The sequence below is a fragment of the Anticarsia gemmatalis genome, chromosome 9 (genome assembly GCF_050436995.1).
Source record: "Anticarsia gemmatalis isolate Benzon Research Colony breed Stoneville strain chromosome 9, ilAntGemm2 primary, whole genome shotgun sequence".
Lineage (NCBI taxonomy): Eukaryota > Metazoa > Arthropoda > Insecta > Lepidoptera > Erebidae > Anticarsia > Anticarsia gemmatalis.
The window spans coordinates 6427573-6451106 of NC_134753.1; the positions used below are offsets into that span (position 1 = coordinate 6427573).

At 34.9% G+C, this 23534-nt stretch overlaps 2 protein-coding genes across 2 annotated transcripts in view; one reads left to right on the top strand and one right to left on the bottom strand.

Moving 5' to 3' along the window:
* Positions 1-1941: 1941 nt before the first annotated feature.
* Cda4 (chitin deacetylase Cda4) lies at positions 1942-21856 on the top strand. Its single transcript, XM_076118165.1, has 12 exons — positions 1942-2100; positions 4785-4888; positions 8493-8604; positions 9039-9166; positions 10281-10423; positions 10863-10905; positions 11662-11838; positions 14232-14370; positions 14751-14854; positions 17776-17918; positions 19264-19485; positions 20669-21856. Exons 1-12 carry the CDS (start codon positions 2004-2006, stop codon positions 20748-20750), a joined length of 1494 nt encoding a protein of 497 aa, XP_075974280.1. The 5' UTR covers positions 1942-2003; the 3' UTR covers positions 20751-21856.
* The window catches only part of ry (xanthine dehydrogenase rosy), a 369886-nt gene continuing 359241 nt past the window's right edge, over positions 12890-23534 (bottom strand). Inside the window, exon 9 of the mRNA XM_076118162.1 lies at positions 12890-12900. The gene's annotated coding sequence lies outside the window, so the exon portion shown is untranslated. The remainder of the gene's footprint in view (positions 12901-23534) is intronic.

Genomic DNA, 23534 nt, shown 5'->3' on the forward strand with positions numbered 1-23534 from the left:
TTTACCAAGCTTGCAATGATATTTGAGACTGAAGAAAGTATACGATAACTTTACTGCAAGTATTTTATTTTTTTTGTTCTTTGACCCCGAAAAATAGCTTTCAAGTGAACCATTTTGAAGTTTTAGAATTAATATATTTAGGTATTGACAAATAAATAAAAAAATATTGTTACCATTGCTCAAATAAAAGGTACTTACGTGAAGTAGGGATTACTTATCGTCGCATTTGTAAAATGTATTTGTTTTAGATTGTTTATTTAGTGCCATTTCGATGCCGAATAATGCGATCTACCTTTATATTTTGCTTGCAGAATAATTTAAAACAGGAGGATTTGAAACAAATCGAGCATTATCCGCACCGGAGTTGCAGATCGTTCGCAACGGCAAGCTCACTCGTGCGAAATTTAACAGTTCTGTTTTAAGTGCCTTTGTATAAGCTTTCTTTCTACTGATCTAGTTTATGCTGCACGTGCACGACCGATCAACCAAATTGCATTTTGGTAGTTTAGAAGGAAGGACTTAGTTCTTTGTCTTTTGAAAGTATTGTAATGAAAATTCGTTATACCTGTATGAGTGGTATTAGGTAAGTTTCATCGCTACCATTGCGTCGGGAGGTGGTGGATTCGATTTCCACACGGAACAATTATTTGTGTGATCCACAAATAATTGTGTCGGGTCTGGTTGTACTTTGTGTCCGTTGTTTGTATGTTCGTAAAAGTCACTGTGCCACAAGAACAAATCTCAGTCATAAAATTAGACTTGCGGGGTAGGCAGAGACCAAACAATGTAATTTTCTAGTGTTATATTTCTTTCAAACTTTGCTTGGTCAATATTCATACATCTTTTCTCATACTTCAAATGACAAAATTATTATTCCTACTCACTTTTTACAAGTTAGTCTCGTTGGTTACAAATGAGTTACAGGTACCCATACCTACAACCAAGACCTAGGTTTAAACTAGATTAATAGACATGAAGAAATATTTGCTTGTACCTTATGCTATGAACATCCATCAGATATTTCGATTACTATCCGACTGGGCGGACGGGCCGGCGCAGTTTAGCAGTTTAGCACATATCTGTGCGTTAATTAACCTACACCAAGTATTTACGCGCGCAACAATGTCCAATTATGGCGCCTCCATTGCATAATCCAGCAACATGATGAATTAGGATTAAACATGTAAGTAGGTCATAAAATGCAGGTAATGAGGTACACCGTACCTATGTGTTTTCAAAAGGTTTATTTGTACTACATACCTTAATTACTTATTTATCAACTTTTTAATTTGGTATTCTATCCATGATATTGCGTGTTTTCTTGTAGTTTAGCATGATCGCATTAATATTTTAGTCAGCCTGATGTGTGATTATTATCTCATCTTTACTAAGATATTCTAAAATCATTATTTTAATTACGTAAGAAATGTCGCGCCGTAGGCGGTTTGCGTTTAAACAAAGTTGAATTAATTAAAAGGTGTTCTACTTATCTAGGCTTGAAGTTGTTAGTAGATCAACGATTGATTTTAATTCAATGGCCTTTTAGTTGACTATTGTCATATGCTAGTAGATATTGTGTTGCAATAAGTACAGTTAGTTTTTAGATTATGAGATTTTGTAACTTGAAAGGCATTGTCTAGAATTAGAGCTATAATTAAGTTCCTATATATGTTGCACAATTAGCTTTGAGTTGTTTCATACACATGTCATTTGGCTATACATTTTTCGTCCAAAACCAGAAGCGACACGATATATTTTAGAGCTTCTACTGAATAGACACAGCTGAGGTAACGGTAACACATCGAGTCGATTACGTTCAATATCATCGGCTGCATCCAGCACACGGAACCTAATTTGACATCATCGAGGCACGTAAGCAGCGCCTACCTTTATTTGACGAATGTCAGGGGGTTTGAGGAGAAAGCCGCTGGCGGAGGTCGGCTGGTGATGGCTGCGAGCGGCCGGCGCCGTCCGCCAGTGCGCGCGCGACGGTGAAAGGCGCCATGTCGATATACGCAGTGAGCAGTGCGCGGACCGCGACCACCATGACCGGTTTATCTTTCATGCGAATTTTCGTGATTTGTGCTATTTTCATCAATGGTTAGTTCTTACAAAAATATTTTTATTTTGTGATTATAGTCGCGGTCATAAATCGTTCCATCAAAACTAGCGTCGGTTTGTACATATAAGGAATTAAAAATCAACCAATGCGTAATTCGTAATCTTATGCAAGCGGTCCGGCGATCAATTTGTTAGTCGTTAACGTAACTGTTACAACCAAATAATACTCAGTGAAAGCTATCGTTTTTCCATATAATTTTTACTATTTTGTCAACATACCGTTTATGTGAAAGCTTGAGACAAACATTGTTGAAGACGAGTTTTGCACTGCTTTCATAAAATCAAATAAAATGTGTTAGAAAGTATCAGAATATGTGGATGACTTATGTGTCTAATTGTAATTCGTCTGGCATGTCCTTTCTTTCACTTGACATTGAGGCATGTGACCGGTTGCGATCGAGGATATTGACACTTAATGTTACGTACCTTGTGTACCTGATTTTATGTCTACTTATCTCACAAGTCTCGGAGCCGGAAATTTATAGTCGACAGACAACTTCGCACATTTTATTATATCATTTTGTCGCCTGATATTCCTCCCAAAACAAATCTTTTTCAAAATTACTAGACGTGGAACATGTGAATTTAACTTCTTCTGATTTTTTATATTGACATTTTTTTTTGTAAATTGGATAATTAATAGTTTAAAGCTAACATTTTAATAGCTCTCTGTACGTAATCAAAGTAGGTACACTTCAACATAATTTATCAAAACAAAATAATATTCGTAATTTTCAAGCCTTCAGCTTCATAACTGATAGCTAACTCTAGGTCGGACAGAATCCTGGTACAATCGCTAACAAAAGTAATTAACAACTGTCAAACAAACCAAAAGAACAGCATTCTTAATATATTATTTAGTTCTACTTGAAAAACCAATTAAAACTTACGTATAAAATAAATTAATACTTGTATTTTGCTATGTACTTCAAAATAATAAAAAGTTTTGTTAATTTAATTAAGGCTTCGACGCAAACATGTGTAAACTATATTATAGTTCGATGGGTACTAAACAATTTATCAACATGTAAAACTGACACAGAATCAATTCGCTAGTCTCCAAAGCCCCGCTAAATTTTGTAATCAGTTAGCTAATAAATAATGAATGAGCTATGCACTGTGGTTTGTCTGTTTGCTTACAAACTGTGAGATAACCACTCAAAGATTAATCTTCTATTGAATTAACAGGAAACACACTTACTGTTCCCAAACTCTCAGACCTATTGTGCTAACATTATTGTTTGTTAGAAAAATGCTGCGGATTATTTAAAGAGCGCGCCGGTTCATTATAATGTTTTCGATGTGGTTGACGATGTTCATTACGGGAATTAATTAAGATTAATCAGACTATAGGTTAAGCCCAGATTATCTATTTAATTAAACATCGCTCGGAAGTAATCTTAATTTAGTTAATAAATTAATTATTAGGTGGGCTACTTATTATACTTTTGTAAAATATTGATTTCGAGAATAAATATATTAGTTTGTTATTTTGATAACAATGGAATTTCGTTTAATGCGTTTATAATTTCCTAAGGTTCCCAGGCGGGACTTAGCTAACGTCTTGCAACTGGTCGTCATTTTGGCAAGATGTCTAGACAGCTTAGCGTCAGGCTTTTCTAATAGCTTTTAAATTCCACAAAATGTCGACATTGCTTGTTTTAATCATACATATATTTTTATCTACGACATGGCTTTAGATATTATTTAATGTGACTATAACGTACCATTAACCGTAAAGCTAAGCTAAGCTAAGTGTGTACGAATATGTATCGAGTCAGAAGAAAACTCAATGTGTTTTCCTTTATTATCCCACGTTCATATAACTTGCTTTGTTTTTAAGTTAAAAGGTTATTTTTAAGTATTTATTATTACTGACATATTTTACGAAGCCGATTGTGTAAATGTAAACCTGACCTCAGTCGTCATTCAATATTTATTTTTCATTTTAATGTGTGGTTACTTGTTGGGCATACAACACGGTAAAAGGAAATTTATTGTTAAATAATTTACTTTTACTATAAACGAAGTTGATTTCGAAATAAAGCATCTATCTATACTTAGCTTGATATAAAATCAGCGCTGACAGAAAATATTGTAGTTAGGATTTTTTAAAATAAAAATTGCATGATAATAACTTGCATTTAAAGCATCTTGTTTTTTCGGCTAAGGAATTTGCATCACAAGGAGTACTAACATCAATTAATTTAATATAGAAATCGTGACTTCCCTATCCGAATAGTATACTATCAATTCGGGACTATGAAATGTTTTGCGTAACCAACTTTCTCCTTTCAATATAATAATGCTAAATGGTAGTTGAAAGTGCAATTGCTCATACCTATTAACAGTTCGGTTATTAACCAATTAGTGTTACATATTGTCTAAAAGCGTTTCATTGCCCTATTATCTAATTACTCACATTATTATAATAAAGTAAAGTTACATAATATTCGACTAAAAATGTAAAAGCTGTCTAGTGAATCGATATAGTCTTGAGATTATATTTAAGAGTATTATAGAATATAGTGGTTTGACTTTTCACCTTAGTAGATGTGGGGGTCAGCCAACACAGCTAACTTAAAATAGCTATGTAATGTGTGATGACATAACTATTACACAGCTGGTAGCTACGATACTGAAACAGGTTTGTTATTTTCCAGGAAGTTATCAACAGAAAGACAAAGATGAAGAGTTCGTTTGTCCTGAAGGTACGACGGGAAATGGAAATTTCGCAGACCCAGCCACGTGTAGGCGATTTTATCAGGTATTTGGTTATCTACTAGTGCCTCTGCTTTATTATCTTTATCCATATGACTTTTGCTTTCCCATCGCACGTTTCTATCACAGATTCATATATTTTTGTAGTAAAAGCATTTATACGCGTTCAATAAGTATTTTTTCAATCAACTTTAATGAATATTGATAATATAAAGTTAGGAGAATCTAATTAATATACAATTACATAGGAAGCTACCTGCTTAATTGGCATAACTGAGCTTCGGCGAACCCTTGTAACGTTTAAACAACCCTTCACATCTTTCTATTAAATAAACTGCTTCCTTCATAAATATATTGTAATTTGTAAAATGAAGATTTTACTGTTTATTTTTGATTACAAAATTTTCAAAGGCCCACGCAATAGACGGTAAAACGTGAAATCTTAACCTTATTGGAAAAGTTAATTGAAGATACGGTGTTTATGTTCTATATTACAAATATGTTACTTGGTATTTCAAACGGTGCTTAGATTCTCAGGTACACACTTGGTATTCAGAACCAATCTAACGGTAGAAAAAACATCTTAGTAAACGCACTTCGTAGGACTCTGTCTGAGGCAAATATTTTGTATTATTTATTCAGAGTGTAAGTGCAATATTTGTCTATTTGTAAGTATAAAGTTATTGGCAAATTCGGGTGTGAATTTTATCCTGAAGAAGTATCTATATGGCATTTTTATAATAAAACGGACAAAACCGTAGATGCGAAATAAAGGTAGTTTCATTTAAGTTAATTGGACGAAGCGAATTTTCGAGCAATTTGAATTAGGCTTGAATAAAAAACGATTAGTCATGCCATTTAGCAAGTTTTGTTAAACTAAACGAAATTTGCACGACCTCCGTATTAAATGAAAGTTGTAAATAAATTAGTCCAAAGATGTATTAAGGAAATATATTTTGGCACTTATTTGACATTTTCGTTGGTGGATGAACCGGTTTTGGGCTAACCAGTGGAGCAAGAATGCTGACCGTATCGTTAACCATTCTGTAGTGTCACTGTTCGAACGTAAAAAAAAAATTGACCTCACTTCTTTGTATGTACAGTAAATATGAATCGATAAATATCGGAATTTTTATTTTGTGTGAGCAGGATTTCTTCGGCTTTTTGTTATTCATGCGTCTTTATTGCCTATGTTCGTAGAATGTTAATAAGCCGTCGAATAAAGTATCCGTGTTTGGTGAAGCATAACTATCATTCCATCACCTCGCTAAACATAATATTTATTGTAAGAATGCGCTGAAAAATAATATAACTTTTAGGTTAGACTATTCCAAAGATCTTTATTAGATAGCTTTAAGATTTTAAGTGGCTATTTAGATATTTCTTATATCACTAATAATTTTACTCAATTGTAGAATACAATCGAGTTTCAACTTGTAATAGAGCTTGATACATAGTAGGTAATGTAATCTATGTTCAATAAGAAATAGTATTGTTTTAAGAGAGCGAGGTTTTTTATTCAAGTTATAGTAACTATGTCGTACAAAACGGACTCGACACATTATTGAATTAATTTTTAATGAGAATTACTGTGAGCAGGTTTAAGAAAGCCCGAATAATATCGATTTTTGAGTATTTTGGCCTCTAAATTGTGCCTTGATCTTGGAGTATCTTTGAGTTCATTGAATCGAGTGCATCTGTATAGGTCAATAATCTCGAATCCCTTAGCAAGCGACGGCTACCTGTTACCAGTTATGACTATTAATAGTTAATACAAGTTTTGCAAAGACAACGTACCGATGTAGCGGCTCGCTACATACAGCGACATCTACTAGTACCAGCGCGCAACCAACCACCACGCGCAGTGTGACTGACGTCACAAGTCCTAGATCGCGCTATCGAAGTTTGCACGGCAACTGACTATATATACAAGTCCCCGACTACAACAGTCGGGCAGCCTAGGCCCACCAGGCATGATCACCTCGCCTGGTCGGAGGATCCTCCCTTTGTGTTGGAGGAACACGATCACCTCGTTCCTCCACAGTGGTGACCCCGACGTGATTGGAAGCAGCCTTCACGGAGATCAGACCAGCAGCAGCAAACCTTCGCACCCTCATCACTCCTCACTCCTACAGCAGCAGTCGTACAACTCCAGCCAGCATCTTCGGCCACACCAGGGCACTCCACGAACATGTCGCTCACGCACATGACTGGCATACCCTACGGCCTCAGCGGCATTCAACCTGGGCATCATCGTCACGCTACTCTGACGCACCCAGGGCACCGCAACGCTTCGTCTCGACTCACCGCAGACAACAAGCACCTCGCCCCGACTCACTGGGGACACTTCACCGCACACCGCACACCGCAAACCGCACCTCTCCGACTCACTGGAGTTAGCGGCATACAGTTCCGACTCACTGGGACTTGCGGCATACAGTTCCGACTCACTGGGACTAGCGGCATACAGTTCCGACTCACTGGGACTAGCGGAATTCGAGTTCCGACTCACTGGAACTCATCAATGCATGGCACTGGAGAGACTGACTGACATGAAGAGAAGATCGACCTACGGTCTGAGGGGGAGTGATGTAGCGGCTCGCTACATACAGCGACATCTACTAGTACCAGCGCGCAACCAACCACCACGCGCAGTGTGACTGACGTCACAAGTCCTAGATCGCGCTATCGAAGTTTGCACGGCAACTGACTATATATACAAGTCCCCGACTACAACAGTCGGGCAGCCTAGGCCCACCAGGCATGATCACCTCGCCTGGTCGGAGGATCCTCCCTTTGTGTTGGAGGAACACGATCACCTCGTTCCTCCACACCTATACATTTGCCTCTTCAGGCGCATTACTATTCTTATATTCTGCAAAGGAGAGGGAACCTCTACATTCATATTTTTATGGACAAACACCGAACATTTTTCGCATAAAACGTTGGATTCCTTTTTTCGTATGCCGTTGTATGTAATAACGCAACCCCGCGTGACTAACCCTCGTGGGATTACAGTTGAGTTTATGTTACGTCCGCGAAATTGGACGGATTCAAAAATAAAAATGGCTCCCCATAACCGTAACTAGGTAATATCTGGGTTATCTAGTTGTTTGTTACTATAGTTTTAGGCGGGTCGTGAGAGAAAACTTGATAGTACTTGGAACTAGATTGTACCAATTGAGGTTTATTTTTCTGAGGGAAATTGAGACCAGCGTACATGCTACTCATAAATAAGTAATTGAAGGAAAATATGTTGTGAAGAATTAAATTATACTACAGTAAACTTCAAAGAAGTAAGATTCCAAGAAAATGTTTATCAAATATCCAACTAACGACATATACATCGCACACATCATTAGCTCCAAAGCGTCTTTTTATTTCATATTCCATTATCATTTGCCAATTTCCTTTAGAAAATTTAGGAATGAAAAGATTTCATCTTTTTTCATTATAATAATATAACACGTAAACATGTAAGTAGAGAATTCTTTGACAACGGAGCAAAAATATGATAGTATTATAGTATATTCTCACAGCGTATTATAGAATTTACCTATAATTGCTGCGTATTTGTATGTATTGAGTTTCTATACGTTGTGTTAGCATAGCAAGTAATACTAAGTAAAACTAGTTATTGTTCATTTCAGTGCGTCGATGGATATCCCTATCTAAACAGGTGTCCCTCTGGCTTATACTTTGACGACATTAGCAAGTTCTGTACATTCAAAGCTGAAGCTAGGTGTGGCCCCATCGCTACTAGTAAGTATATTGTTACCTGTAAAAAGTTTAACTAAACTTAATATTCACTATTGTACTTTCAGCGACACAAACTCTTCTATCAATTTGATTACAACTTTCAGAAGTTACATAATTCAGTTTGAAAGTTCCTAAAATGTACACGTTTAAATGTTTAGTTTTTAGAAAATTATTTATTAATCAAATGCATTTAGGACGGCTATAAAGTTATAGAATGAAGAAGAAATAATTTAGTCGACAAAATTAAATTGCCGTCGTCTCTACTTTTGTTATATAATGATTCCACATAGTAATATTTCATTATAATTATAGCTTGATTTTTAAGATGAAAAAATAATATCGCTGCGAATGAATTATATTTTAAATTTTCCTTGTGTCCTAAATGTAATGATGAATGCAAATATCAAGTGATATAAAACTATATAACAACTCCTTAGCCCCGGCACCTATAACTGAAGCTCCTCTAGACCTGGCGACGAAATGTGATCCCGCAAATTGCGCCTTGCCTTATTGCTTCTGCTCCAAAGATGGAACCCTCATCCCTGGTGGCTTCGATCCTGAAGACGTAAGTATTAATACGTGTACTATAACATCGAGAGCTTGTTTTAAATTATAACAGTCGAAGTGACAGAAATTATGCGAACACATCAACACTTATCTAGAAGCATTGAAACAGGCTGCGTAATATATTCGTGATTCAGGTTTGTGTTAAGACTTCGACGGCTTAAAGCTTACAAATATTGGTATTGCATCTTTGTTTTACATGTGACATGGTCGTTTTAATGACCTCATCAATTATTATAATATATGGAAACGTAATAAACATAACATCCCATATAGATTATCGATAATGAGCTATTTACTTGCGATCAAGGATTAACGTAAAATGAAATAATGAACCAGTCAGAACAGTATGGAAAATTATTGTAATACGGTTGCTGTATTTATTGAGTACCTACATACATACAGTTTCCAAGGCTCAATATTTCGTGAAGAGAATAAAGTTTACAGAAAAAGTTTTATGTTCTTGAAAAACACTACGGCAAGTGACAGCGAAAAAAAGTATAGTAAAAATGTCTCGTCTTTAGTCGCAGGTAGAGCGGAGACTCAATGTAGCTTGGACAAATTTAATAAATTGTGTTCCTTGCCAGATTATTTAACCCATCTAACGGTCTGTGAAGACAAAATAAAAACACTTGAAGCGAACTTTCTACGTGAATCGCATTTACCCAGTATTAATTTCAATCTAGCTCTACATGAGAGTTACTTTCATAACACAGCGCGCATACAACTTTCAGTTTAGTCTTTCTATTACTCATTACTGTCTAATAAAATATGATAACGCACACTACGTACAGCCTTTTAAATGTGCGATTATATAAAATAAAGTAATTACTTCTTATTTCCGAGATTATTGAGAATTTAAAAGTATTTAACTCCTAATATTATTACGTACGTCGTTAGGTGATGCCAATTTCAAAAATATTGCAAAGAAGAAACATTTTGCGATGCACTACAAATGCAAACCGTATACATCAATACACTGTAACGGCTTTCAAATTCGCTACAGTTATATTCAATAAACGTTCAATTAAAAAAATGACCTCGATTCTATCAATGTTGTAAAGGTGAGGTGCAAAAACGTACGAAAAATGGGACTACGTACTTGTTTTTTACAGACGCCCCAGATGATATTCCTGACATTCGACGGAGCTGTGAACTTGAACAATTTCGAACTTTACAAGAAAGTGTTCAATGGCAAAATTAAGAACCCCAACGGCTGCCCTATAAGGGGCACGTTCTTCCTTTCGCACGAGTACAGGTAATTTTAAATGTCTCATTACTCCTATTCATCAGATGTTTTCTCTCATGAATCTTTCATATTTCTTGCAAATATAAGATTAAAATTTAGGTTTCCATTTTAATTGTAAGTAATTATTTGAGCGGAAAACTATAATCAACAACTGAAAAGTAATCGTTTAAAATCCCTTTAGACTTCGAAATATAGGTATATATCTTATTACAGTCTTTTGTTTTTTTAATTAGCTTATGATGAAATTAATTGCAATTTATATTATTTAATTGTAGTCAAGGACACTGTAAATGAGTGTAAATGCACTCGCGCATTTATTACATAACGCTATCATGTTATGTATTAAGAGAATAAATGTAAAATAGTACGCAAAATGAATGATAAAATGATTGGAAACTGATTAAAAGTTGAGAGTTTATTTTTGTAACGTGTACTTTCTTATTTGTAGTAACTACGCGCAAGTGCAGGCTCTCGCGCACGACGGTCACGAGGTAAGTAATATTTCATTTAAAACTATCACTTATCTTATAAAAATAATTGTACTCGTATAAGCTAATGTGATACACTTTTTCCGATCGAAGTAAGTAGTGCAGAAAATACTTCAATACTATTCGATACGGCACAAGTGCGTGTCTTATTTACGTAATGCAATTAAAATAATGATTCTGACAGATTTTTCAAACGCCATATAATAAACGTATAACAAAGATTATATATTACTTTTACCGGAACCGCATCGTAAATGAATCAGTCACGGTTTTTGAACACGAATCTTTTTGGTCTTACATGAGTTCCTCAATGCTTCAAGCGATTAACTTCTAACAATGATCCGTGCTTTATCTATTGTGATCATCGTATCTAATCGATGCTAATCACATCCTTGACTATCAAACGATCGTGAATACAAGTCCTAATCCCTTGAACTATGTTTTATAACCTTGTTCATCGATCAAAGTTTTTTAGTAACTAATTTTAAGTAACGCTTCTTTTAACGATTGCTAAAATATTCTCATATGCATCTGAAATAATCTAATTATACTTTTTTAATTAAACTTCATTGAAATTTAAATATTATTTAAACAAACAATTAGTAACGATAAGTAGTTAAAAACAAACAAGATTTTATTGTATCATATTTAATGGAGACGTTTTGAAAGAGCGAATACATTAGATAATATAATTAACTTTCTGATGTTACACAATCAGTTATGTTTTGTATGTAAGCAACTGGTGGTCAAACTTTACAGATAGCGACGGGCACGGTATCACAGCAGCAAGGGCTTCAGGACAAGGGTTATGAAGAATGGGCTGGTGAGATGATCGGCATGAGGGAGATCCTCTCTAAGTTCGCCAATGTTTCCCGCTCGGAGGTCGTAGGCGCGAGAGCACCTTTCTTGAAGCCTGGAAGAAACACACAGTTCAAGGTAAATCTTAACATTTAACTCAATAACTTTCTGGTCTATTATATAAATCTCGTATTACTGACTTTTAAAACGTAAACACACAGTTTACAACAACTTAAAGTTAATTAAAACTCGAATAATTGTGTTTCATGCGGGACTCTAACAGAATGTAGGTAACACATCGGAAGATACAGTATGATTGTAACATTAAAACTCAAAACTATGTGCCACGTTTACGTTGGCACGTCTATCTAGTTTTAGAAAGTTACAATGACATAATAATGAGTAAAGGTTACATTCTTTGGCTTAGTATTTGTGTGTTAACTAATACCAACTAATGCTTCACAGTTCGAGGTGCGAGTGTCAAACAAAACATGTTTAGTTATAAGCTAGTTGCCTGGTTTTTCTATAGAGTAACTTTAGAACACGGAAAAATATATTGGATACTTTTTTATCCCGGCTGGATAGGCTGTTCCTCTGGGTACCGAATAAAATATGAGACAAAATAAATTCCCTTTGTAAAAACCAGATCACAAAATGTCAACAAATAATTTTATCAAAGTTGAAGTGACGATTTGATACCTATTGTTCAATATTTTAGCGTTGAATTATTTAAGCAGCGACTTTACTTTTGAAGTTAGCTAAAAATAAAATAGAAGAAATTGACTTTGATAGGTGACACGGTTATAAGAGTGACGTGAGGTGCGTTACGTGTCTTGAATACTGTACCGCCTCTGTAATTACGTTGAGATTCTAGGCATACAATGTTGTTTTTACCATATTGGCCTTGTATCCATTTCGAGACAGACTTATTACCTTTAAAAGAACATATTTTGACAATCACTATATTGATTACTACAGGTATAATATGAGTGTAATGACGTGTTACTTGGCGGATGTTTAATACATTTCAATGATTTAGAAAGGATTCTGTTCCAATGATTCGGTATCGTGTCAATATAATTAAGGTGTTGCATGTAAGTTCGCGGCAATTTTATACAACTCTAAACAATATTTGCGGGAATGTCAATGGGAAGTTCATTTCAGTTTTGATATTAAATATTTTTTTCCACACGTGTTGTTGTGTCATAGAGCTTCATTTAAAAAATATTCAGCAATATGACGAGCTTATGCATGGTATATTTTGACAGACACTCGACACCCGTAGGTACGCATTCAGCATCAATATTTCAGCGGCACATCTATTCGTTACCTGACAATTACCGGCGTCACTCCGACGCAATACAAAGTGAAATACGTAGAAGATTTTTTTTTGCAATGCGTAGAACTGTGTAGTCACGGGGGAGGTACGTCAGTTGTCAAACAAGCCGAACGGTACGCTGTGTATCGACGTTTTGATAGGCACCAATCGTATACGTATCTAAATAAAACTGATTGAAGTACACTTTGTGTGTGTGGATTTGTTGTGAGATGACTGTTCGGAACGAACGATTAAATTGCACGAGAATAAAAATAAACGAATGTAAATAGACTGGATGATGATTTCGGTGCTTGTGTAAATAAATTCCTTCGCCAAAAGCATAATTGCTTTCGCACTAATCTGGAATTGAAGGCATAACTTAGAAGGTCGTCAGCTGCTTATGATCCGAAAGAGAGTCGTAAAAGTTGATTGAGGGAAAGGGCTTGTTGTCCTATTATCTGATAGGCTGACAAGCTCTACGTATTACGGACATAGTACGAGGTTGACAACTTTTAATTTGCCTTTTTTTGTGTAAATGATATATGAACGTCTTTACCGTGGAAGAGGCTGAAAAGTAACGTAATCTTGTCTGAATAAACCAATTTAATGTCTAAAGTCAATGCCTAGTCCCATAAAAGCAAGGCATTTATGAAAACCGTGACGTTATGTTTGTTTTACTTTACGTTAGAATTTTATGTAATTTGTGTTATTTTTAACCAGAATTGTTAACACTTTCTAATTATGTAACGCTAGGCTACAGCCATTGTTAAACCATTCAAATTATGCTAATAGCTCCATTGTTATGTTATATGTCATGTGTCATATATTATGTGAACCGTTTACAATATTCTGCTGTTGCGGTCTGGCTGTAGTTCGATTCTCGGGTTGGAAATGTTATTGGATTTTCTGTTTGGTTATTCCCGGAATCAATATCAAGCCAATAGTGGCCGATTATTAATGGAATTTGTGAAATTTTATAGTATGAGAAATAGTAACGTCATTATATAATATAAAATTCTATGTCGTATATAGTAACGTAATCAAAAATGTTATTAGCCTATGAGTTGCAATACATATCTTTAAAACGACTATATGATTAAGAAACATAATGCCTTTGCAACAAGCAACGTTATTTCATATTCACAAATAGCGATATTTTTCTTTATCTTATGACTAAGCTAGTATGTATTATCTAATGTTATGTTTTGTGTAGGTGTTGGAAGATTTCGGCTACATCTACGACAGTTCGGTCGGCGTGCCGCCGCTGCCCATCCCAGTGTGGCCGTACACACTTGACTACAAGATTGCGCACGAGTGCAAGTCTGGTACTTGTCCCACCAAGAGCTTCCCAGGTACGTACAACCAACTTTCTTTATATGATTTATACTTTACATTTTAGAATTTTGGTAGTAATCTGTAGTATAGTTATAAAATTATTACATTTGTATTTAAGTTACCTTAACATAACATATGTACATTCATCCAAACTAGTTTTGTTACTAAGTTTGTTCCTTGTGACAATTGGATGCACAAGATTATTTCTTGTGACGACTATATTTTAATAATATTGCGTGACGCCAGGATACTATTCATATTTTTATTAATATAATAACCGGGATAAATATTTTATTTCAATACATTTAATCACCCTTAAATATTGTACAGTTTGCAAACTTTCCTCCATTACTTTTCTTTAGAGATCGGTAAATAAAGATGTTACAATAACTTGTAGGTCTGTGGGAGGTGCCGTTCAACGCTCACTACGTGGAGTCATACGAGGGCGGACATTGTCCCTACCTCGACCAGTGCGTCCTACACAATCACGACTCCGATGATGTAAGTTGAACATTTTATTACATATGTACTTCTTTTACATGAATAAATGTTTTTTATGTGTCAGCTTTGAGCAGCCAAGTAATTGTTCAGTATTTTTTAGATTTTCTTGTTTTTGTCCTAAGGTGAAACTAGAGTTTTCTATCTGTTAAGTTAATTGGCTAAACAAATTACCAACCTATTTTGAATACTTAAGTAGAATCGTAAGGTAGAGTCAGTAACAATAGCTGGAAATAAACTCCTAGCCCATCTACGTTTTACCAAGCCTATACTATTTCGTTCATAGGCTGGAGGCTACGTGTCAAATATTGAAATTGAGTAGTGTTCTAGTCAAAGGATAACAAAGTCCCTAGAGCGTGTTATACATTCTGTTAGCCGGTTATGTAGAAGAGTTAACATCGTGATTGGCGACTGTTGTAAGATGTGAGTGAAGTGCCTCTGGTGCACTCGGTCCCTCGGACGTCTCCGTCGATACCCTCGGGAGATTCAACATTCCAAACACGAACACGTGTACTTAAGCTGTTTGCATATTCAACCTACTGCATACAAACGTCTCTTGATTGCTTTTTTATACATTCAACTCTTCTCTTTATATATGTAATATGTATGTATTATTTCGTATATTGTCCCTTAGAGAAGGCACTTTTTAATACAACGATTCGCCAAATATGTGTATTTTCGGTATTAAAGGACAACCTTTAGTCGTCTTCCGGGAATAAAAAGCCTGGGCTATGCTACTTCGGAAAAAATAGAAACGTGTCTCGTGAAAAGAAACTTCATATGTGTTCCTAGGTATACACTAAGGTTTCAACAAATGTAATGCATAATAAGATTTAATTAGTTTTGTGTCAGTCCAATATTCCAGTTGAATATTATACGAATTAGTCGTATCACATGCATGACCACAAACATTGCATTGAATGAATGACCAGTGCGCACGTATTGTTAAACTGCAGAGAATCTCGCACATTTCGCTTTTATTTTTATTACACACGGCAGTTATATAATAAAATAATAAAACTCAATTTGCATAAAACTTTTGCTTTATAGTCATCGTGTCAAAAATATAAAACGATAAAAAGTAAATGGCATAGGTCAACTTTAATTTATCTTATAGTATACTACAACCTTGATCTTTCCAAAAGTCTCATTAATTGTTACTTCGAAGCAGGTAATATTAAGAAATAGGTATTTCGTAGTATTTCGTTTGTATGTCATAGACAACGACAAACCTGTCTCGGTATAATATTAAATCTATTTATAAAATCCGACGCAATTTTCCGCTTGCTTTCTAACCAGATCACCTACTAACGTTTTTCCATTCATTTAGTTCACTTCCCACTGCGAATGACGTAGATTCGTTTAACTCGTAAATGTATGGTAGCGAACACTAAATCCTCGGGTATAGTATAGTGTTTACGTAAGGTTAACATGATACTATGCATATGTCGCGTACTTTCATCAAAAGTAGACGAGCAAAGTAAACAAAGTTATGATTAAAATGAAAAGAGTTCAGAATCCAATGTTCTCAGTGAGAATATGGAAAAACAGGACCGAGGGACAAGTAATAAATGGAACTACGAAAGAATAAATATTATACGTTACATTAACATTTATGTGAGAGAAATACCACATTATCCGTAATTACTGAATATAAAAGCGATAATAATTTGTTTACTTAGAATTTCCTGTGTATTAATAATACCCACAATTTCTAATTTGCAAAATAAAATAATTTTCAATGAGGCTAGTCTGTTTGTAGTTGCGCATAGTTGAATCGAGAAGTGGAACGGAAGGCAGCTCAGAGAATAATTTTATATACGCACGTACGAGCGGAGTGGCCTGTTATTTTATCTCCCGCTTTAATAGCATAACTAAACCCTGCTAAACAGGTATAAAAAAGTTTATAATATACTATTTGTAGGCAGCAGTGTTTGTATAAGCCCGTATATAGTTATTATCTAGTTGGCCAGTTTGTGGTCGGCACGCGTTATGAGATTGTACCTACCTACATATAGTTATAATAACAAGTAGAGTTGGCTGTTTGAGTGCTTTGATATTCTAGAGTAGAATTTCGTTTCGCACACATGCATGTTTGTTCTAGTTTCATTACTCATCCGTACCTCGTATGCGGTTTACTTTAATTAAAGAAGTATTTTAACACGAAATTTCTTAGCTCAGACGCTGCGTTGCCGAGTTCTGAGTTTACTTTTTGGAGCGAAAGTTCAAATGTTAAATAGTAAATGCATTCCTTTACTAATATTTGTTTACTGAAGTCTATGTAACTATTTAAACGGTTTCATGTTCTACGAAGGCCTACGTCATGTCAAGGATAATATTGTGATTTTGATAATGATGATGATTAATAATACTGAAACTTACATGGGCAAAATTATAAAAAAGTTAAGGACGTTTGAAGCGTAAATAATTATTAAAATGCCATTAATGAACTTCCTTAAATTCATATAAATTTTAATCATAAATAGTAGCCTGCAATGTAATAATTAAGTAAGTACTTAGTCTATTTAGTCTCGGCTACGTCACTAAGTAGCTGGCATGTAGGGTATTCGACATGACGGAGATATGTGGTTTCCAAGGGTAGTGAATTGAAATAATTCGTGCCTTTGATAGGCACGTGAACAACCCTTTCAGATACCTGCGGTGATGTACTAAGAATTTAACATATTATATACACGTACTAAGTCGATTATTATATTGATTTTGGAGACATAATTTTAAGGCGATGATATTGAGTTATAATACAACGTCTACGATAGATTCTATCAATGAAAAGCTTTTCCGTTATGAAAAATTTTACTTCTTTCGCTGTCTCAATGCTGGGCAAGGGTTTCCTCCAGAAAAAAAATTGTGCAACATAACGAAAATTGATTTTATAAGTGAATTACAAACATTGTATTTATCAGGTGCTAGAATGGCTTCAAGAAGACTTCAGCCGGTACTACGAGCAGAACCGCGCGCCATACATGATGCCCTTCCACACCAACTGGTTCCAGATTAAGGAACTTGAACGTGGACTCCACAAGTTCCTGCAGTGGGTCTCTGGCTTGTAAGTATATACCTATATTTTATACGTTAACTACGCAAACTGATTATGAAGGTAGGCAAAGAACAAAGCGCGCTAGTTGCTACAATCCTTCAAACTTCTTTGGTTTCATCACATTCTTTCATAATTCGTGACCACTGGTTACGACGAGTGACCACTGACCAGTGACTTGACCTTTTACGAACAACTGAAAAAAAGAAAGTTAGAAGTAGGAATACCGAATGGTTTTGTGTAGGTACATACTAAAACTTATCACTTTATACATACGAATTATGAAATCATAAAATAGATCTTAAGATATTTTGAACATAAATGTTATTCAAACTTAATTTAAAAATATGCGCATAGTTTTTTCCATAAACTACAATAGCATCTTGTTTTAATAACGTCTAACAAAGACGATGAACTAGAATACTGAGCTTTAAACACCGCTATCGGTGAACTGTACATAATAATAACCTTTACTTCCCCATCGGAATTCCCTTTGATGAATTCCGCGGGTGTACGGTGTAGGGTTAACTATATTATTTCGTGTGGATACGGTAATTATTTATACATGAATAGCTGAGAGTTCGATAATTGGCTTCATGAGGGGTGGAGTAAGTCAACACATTATGATATTTTTGGGCAATCTGAATTTTGTCTGCTATTATTTTTAGTTTTAGTATAATTTTTATTATTGCTATATGAGTATGGCGGACGCAAGATTAACAAATGTATTTTTTAAAAATAGATCCTAGCTATCAGACTTATATTATTATTTTCATAAAACATTGTTTGTGATATCCAATATTGTGTTTTTCATTACTAAATGGCTGTCGGATGAACAACTATTTTTAAAATTAAATAGACGTGTATTTTCCACACTACGTTGAATAACAAAAGTAGATTTTTCATGTTCTCTTTGTTGTCAGCTCGTAATAAAGCCAATTCTATTTGTTTTCATAGAGTCGGAAATGATAATAAAACATACATTGTTTCGTCTTTTTAGCTTTCCATGCAACTCGTTACGACTAACTAAGTGAATGGTGAAAAATTCCTCCATTCGATAATAGTTTTTATTTAATTAAATCACTATACATGTAATAAGTACTCCAAGGTAAAGAGGGAGGGGTATTTCAAATGTATCCATGTTTCGTGGTTTATGATATTAGCTAGCTATGCTTATATATAGCTATGTATATTGATTGACATACACTACACATACTAAGAGGATAATAATAATAATAGGCACTTTTCCGGAGAGAATCAAACTCAAGATCATCAGTCAGTATTCACTGCTGTGCTATAGGCAGCAAAAAACAAACCCACGGGAGAAAAAATGCCATATAATATATTTGTGTTACAGGAAAGACGTATGGTTCGTGACAGTGACACAAGGTTTGACTTGGATAACGGAGCCTCGCTCAGTAAAGTCTCTGAACAACTTCGAGTCATGGCGTTGTGATCGCAAGGACTTGCCGTCGGCGCCCTGCAACCTGCCCAACAAGTGCGCGCTGTCCTTCAAACACCCTGACAATAACTTCACCGACACTAGGTATATGGAGACCTGCAGCGAGTGTCCTAACCAGTAAGTCTTATTTATATTTAACTAGCTTTTACTCGCGACTTTGTCCGCCACCTGAATTTTCCCATGGGAATGCGTAATTTTCCCGGGGTAAAAAGTAGCCTATATCCTTTCTCGGGTAACAAAATATCTCCATACCAAATTTCATGCAAATTGGTTCAGTAGTTTAGGCGTGATTGAGTAACTGACAGACAGACAGAGTTTCTTTCGCATTTATAATATTAGTATGGATTTAAAAAGCTTTGGAATTGCAAACACCTGTTTCAATTAGTGAGGGTTTCATAGCTTCAGACTAGTGAATAGCGTGCGTACATTCATTCAACAAGTTTGCAACGTCTTCCCTCATTGGTGAAGTATATTTTACTCGTAGGAAATAAAAGGCTTTTGGCCAAATATTTCATATTACGACTTTTAAAACTAGTTGTATTTAGATATAATTAGTCCTGAATAGTCCTGATATTTCGTGTCTGATCTTCTTGAATACCTTATATTTCATTTGATATAATAACTTTATTTCTAAGACGATAAGTATTGAGACATTTAGATAGTTCAAATAGAAATCGTAGTTTCCCAATACCTTTTTGATTCCAAATATTCATGGATTTGACGTTAACGCCACCTGCCTTTTTAGTTATGTCCATTTGACCATTCTAGATCTTTATAATCGGGGAAAATTGGAATAAGATTTCAGCTTTTTCATTGTATTTGATATGTGTTCTGCGAAATTGGAAATTTGTTGTTTGTGACTTTGTTAGTGAGATAGATAAATTTTATTATTTTGCTACTATGTGATTACAAAAAACATTTAGCTCGTCGTCAATGTCTGGGCAGTAAAGCGTCTTGGTTACGTTATTACTACTTTTATTTTACTTTTACGATGCACCATGTTGGATTACTTTGTAAGCAGGATGTGACAACATTTTAAAATTAAAAACTTTTTGCTGACTGCCATCTTTTACAAACATACAACAATTTTCTACGTAAAAACTTGACATTCGTGCAGTATTTTATATTTTTTTACATTGGATCATTGAAACAAAAATACATGGCATTTGGAGGCGTTTCAAATAAATGTATTGTATTTCGTTCTTTGGGGGTGTTATTGATATGGTTAGATTACCCTTTAAAAGGGTGCTGCCATTGCCATACATTTAAAAACAAACATACATTATGGTGTTATTTTCAGGTACCCATGGTTAGGTGACTCCGGTGGGACCGGCATTCCCGGTAAGGACAACTATTTACCCGACAACCTTAAGAGGAAGTAGTGCCTTGTAGTCACACGCCCCTTTATAAACGTTGTGTGATCTATTCAGTACGTTCGGACGTTTCATAACACAACCGGAATCTAAGTGACGTCCTGTTAACATTTCGCCCCTGGCCTGCCTTTGCATAGACCGTTTGAAATCACAAGACATGTGTATTTTGTGGGTTAAATAATAATAACTAAATGTTGAAGACAATTTAGAAAGATGTGCCTTTAAACAACTTTAAATTGTTAAGCTAGCACGACAAGTCTCATAAAAAACATTAATAAATGAGATTTTAATAACAAAAAATGTACACCGCTGTAATATGATCTGTATTTCAATATACGCATAAAAAATGCAAATAATTTGAAATATTATTTTTACACTTCGTAACTAATTGAAATAATTAATTATATTACAATTCGTCAGCGGTTTTACGCTTGAAATACAAAATGACATGCCATTGATGCAAGCAATTTAATATTACACGTGACGCCACAAATTTAATACAGATCTCTGAAAATCCACTACCATTTAAATTTACGTTCCGAAAATAGTGAAGATACCTTGCGAGCAAACTTGAATGTGACTTTAGATTTTAACGAGGACTTGACTCCGAATATCCTGAATAGATTATACGAGAGAATTTTGTATATATTTCGTTTTGTAAGTAATTAAGGTAATAGTGACTAGTCGTCGCAATTTATTATAATTATGATTCTTAAACGACTTTTGTACTTCGAACAATTTAATTTAATGTTTTATAAGACGTGAAATTTCTTATAATGATTATTTTAAGCAGTTGCCATGTTGAACCAAAATAATCCTAATAGTAAATGGTATTAAACCATTTTATATGAAACTCGATATATTCAAGGGCATTGGTTAACTGTTTGTTAATCAAGTTCTTAATTTTTGGTGCTCAATTTAAATTGTAAGCAATTGTATACGATATGATGTGTATTAAATAATATTGTATAACAAATACCTCGACATACTCGTAACTTGATATAATAATCCGTAAAATATATATAAATTATGTAAACAACTCTGGTGCTTTGTATGTAAACGATAAAATGGATTAACTGTTTTTATTGTTAATAAATAAATGTATTTTTATTGTATTCTGTTGTATTTTTAAAAACACTCCAATTTAAGCTTTTAACCTTTTAAGCTTCGATCACGATCATATTTCCCGGCATTATCATAAGTTATTTGTATAAGATTTATTTGTGTAAAAAGAGTCGTTTTTTGCATTAACGTAAAAGAGAAAAGGCCAATGCCCGACAGAGGGTAAAGGAAAGCTGGTAATGATGATCTCTCGGTCTTGTGCGTCCATTTGGTAAAGTTGAACGCACTAAGAAAGTATCACCTGATAAAACAAGCGTTAAGCTTAAAAAATCTTGGTGCTCCCTCTTATAAAGAGTTTCGTGGTCTATACGTTACCTAATAAAAGTCCCGAAAAAAGACTATTGTATACATATTTTATAACGACGGCTGGCAGTTCGCATCTCCGACCCGCCGGCGGAGATTTAATTTGAGATTGCGCTGAGAATGGCTGCTCGGAAACTTTCTCCATACTCACATGCATTAGCTGCTATTACAGGGACTTTTTGTTATACATATTCTGAATTACTTACATCCTCATTCTCATGTCTTTCTCTCAACAATCAATATTCTTAGTTATCAGTTAAAGACGTTCCCCTGCTTCCCCTGCTTTCGCGAGATATGTAAAATTTAATTTGTAAAGTTTTGAATGTAAACGTATCCCGAGACATTCACACGTAATTTGATAACCTGTTTTGAGTAACTGTAATGATGTCTTCATATTTGTACGTAGATATGTGGCAAGGAAACAGTTTTCGCTAATAAATGTAAATACTTACCAACATATTATTAGCAAAGTTGTCCGGGCTCAAACTTACTTAAATAATATGTTTATTCATATACTCACACAGCTGTCTGATACTGGTATTAGGTAAGAGAATTATTTGTAGATATTAAACCATTATATTATTCTGAACTAATAAGAAAAGAGCGCTATAATTGTAACACATAAAATACATTAGCACGTTCACCACACATACTCGTATATTTCCCCTATATGTATCACAAATCACGGCACATATGAACATAAATACTAACAGCAGAGGGTAATGTAGAAAGGTGGTAATAAGATCCAGCGACATTGTCGCCGAGTGGCGAACATTACAAATCCCCTCAGGCATGCAAGGGAGCTTCATAAAATATAATAAGACCACGCGAGTGCCCCTGGTGAAAACGGGTCACCGGACTGAACGATACGAAATAGCCTGTTTTTCTCTTACGCCGAAAATATGTTTTATGTCTCCATCCGAATTAGATTCTCTTAATACCTATAAATATTTTATTTTAACTTATTTTATATAGATGCTCTTGAAAAATATTATATTTCATATGGGCGTAATGACGTAAGGTCTTTATGAACAGCGAATCTTCTTGATTTATCGAGAAATTCTCCCGTAATATAATTTTATGACGACGTCTGGTTATGTGTGTACGAGAATGGATACGCCAGAAATCCATTTCATATGAAAATTATCCGAGGTTTCATCTGTCGACTATGAAGTCGACCGTGAAACTTCCCCAAATATGTAAATGGAAACATTGGAAACAGAGAAGACGGAGTTTACGACATGCGACGCACCGAGCCAAGTTTGGGAGATACTATTCCAAGAAATATTCGTGTCGGTACAATCTCGCCACCGAATGGCACATCTGACTTTATTAACTCGACCACAACAACAACTTAATCGGAATCGA

Excerpts from the sequence above, each read along its gene's own strand:
- Cda4 (XM_076118165.1), top strand. The coding sequence starts at position 2,004 with ATGTCGATATACGCAGTGAGCAGTGCGCGGACCGCGACCACCATGACC. Across the intron at positions 2,101-4,784 it reads TTGTGCTATTTTCATCAATG|GAAGTTATCAACAGAAAGAC; the intron begins GTTAGTTCTTAC and ends GTTATTTTCCAG. Across the intron at positions 11,839-14,231 it reads GAAGAAACACACAGTTCAAG|GTGTTGGAAGATTTCGGCTA; the intron begins GTAAATCTTAAC and ends TGTTTTGTGTAG.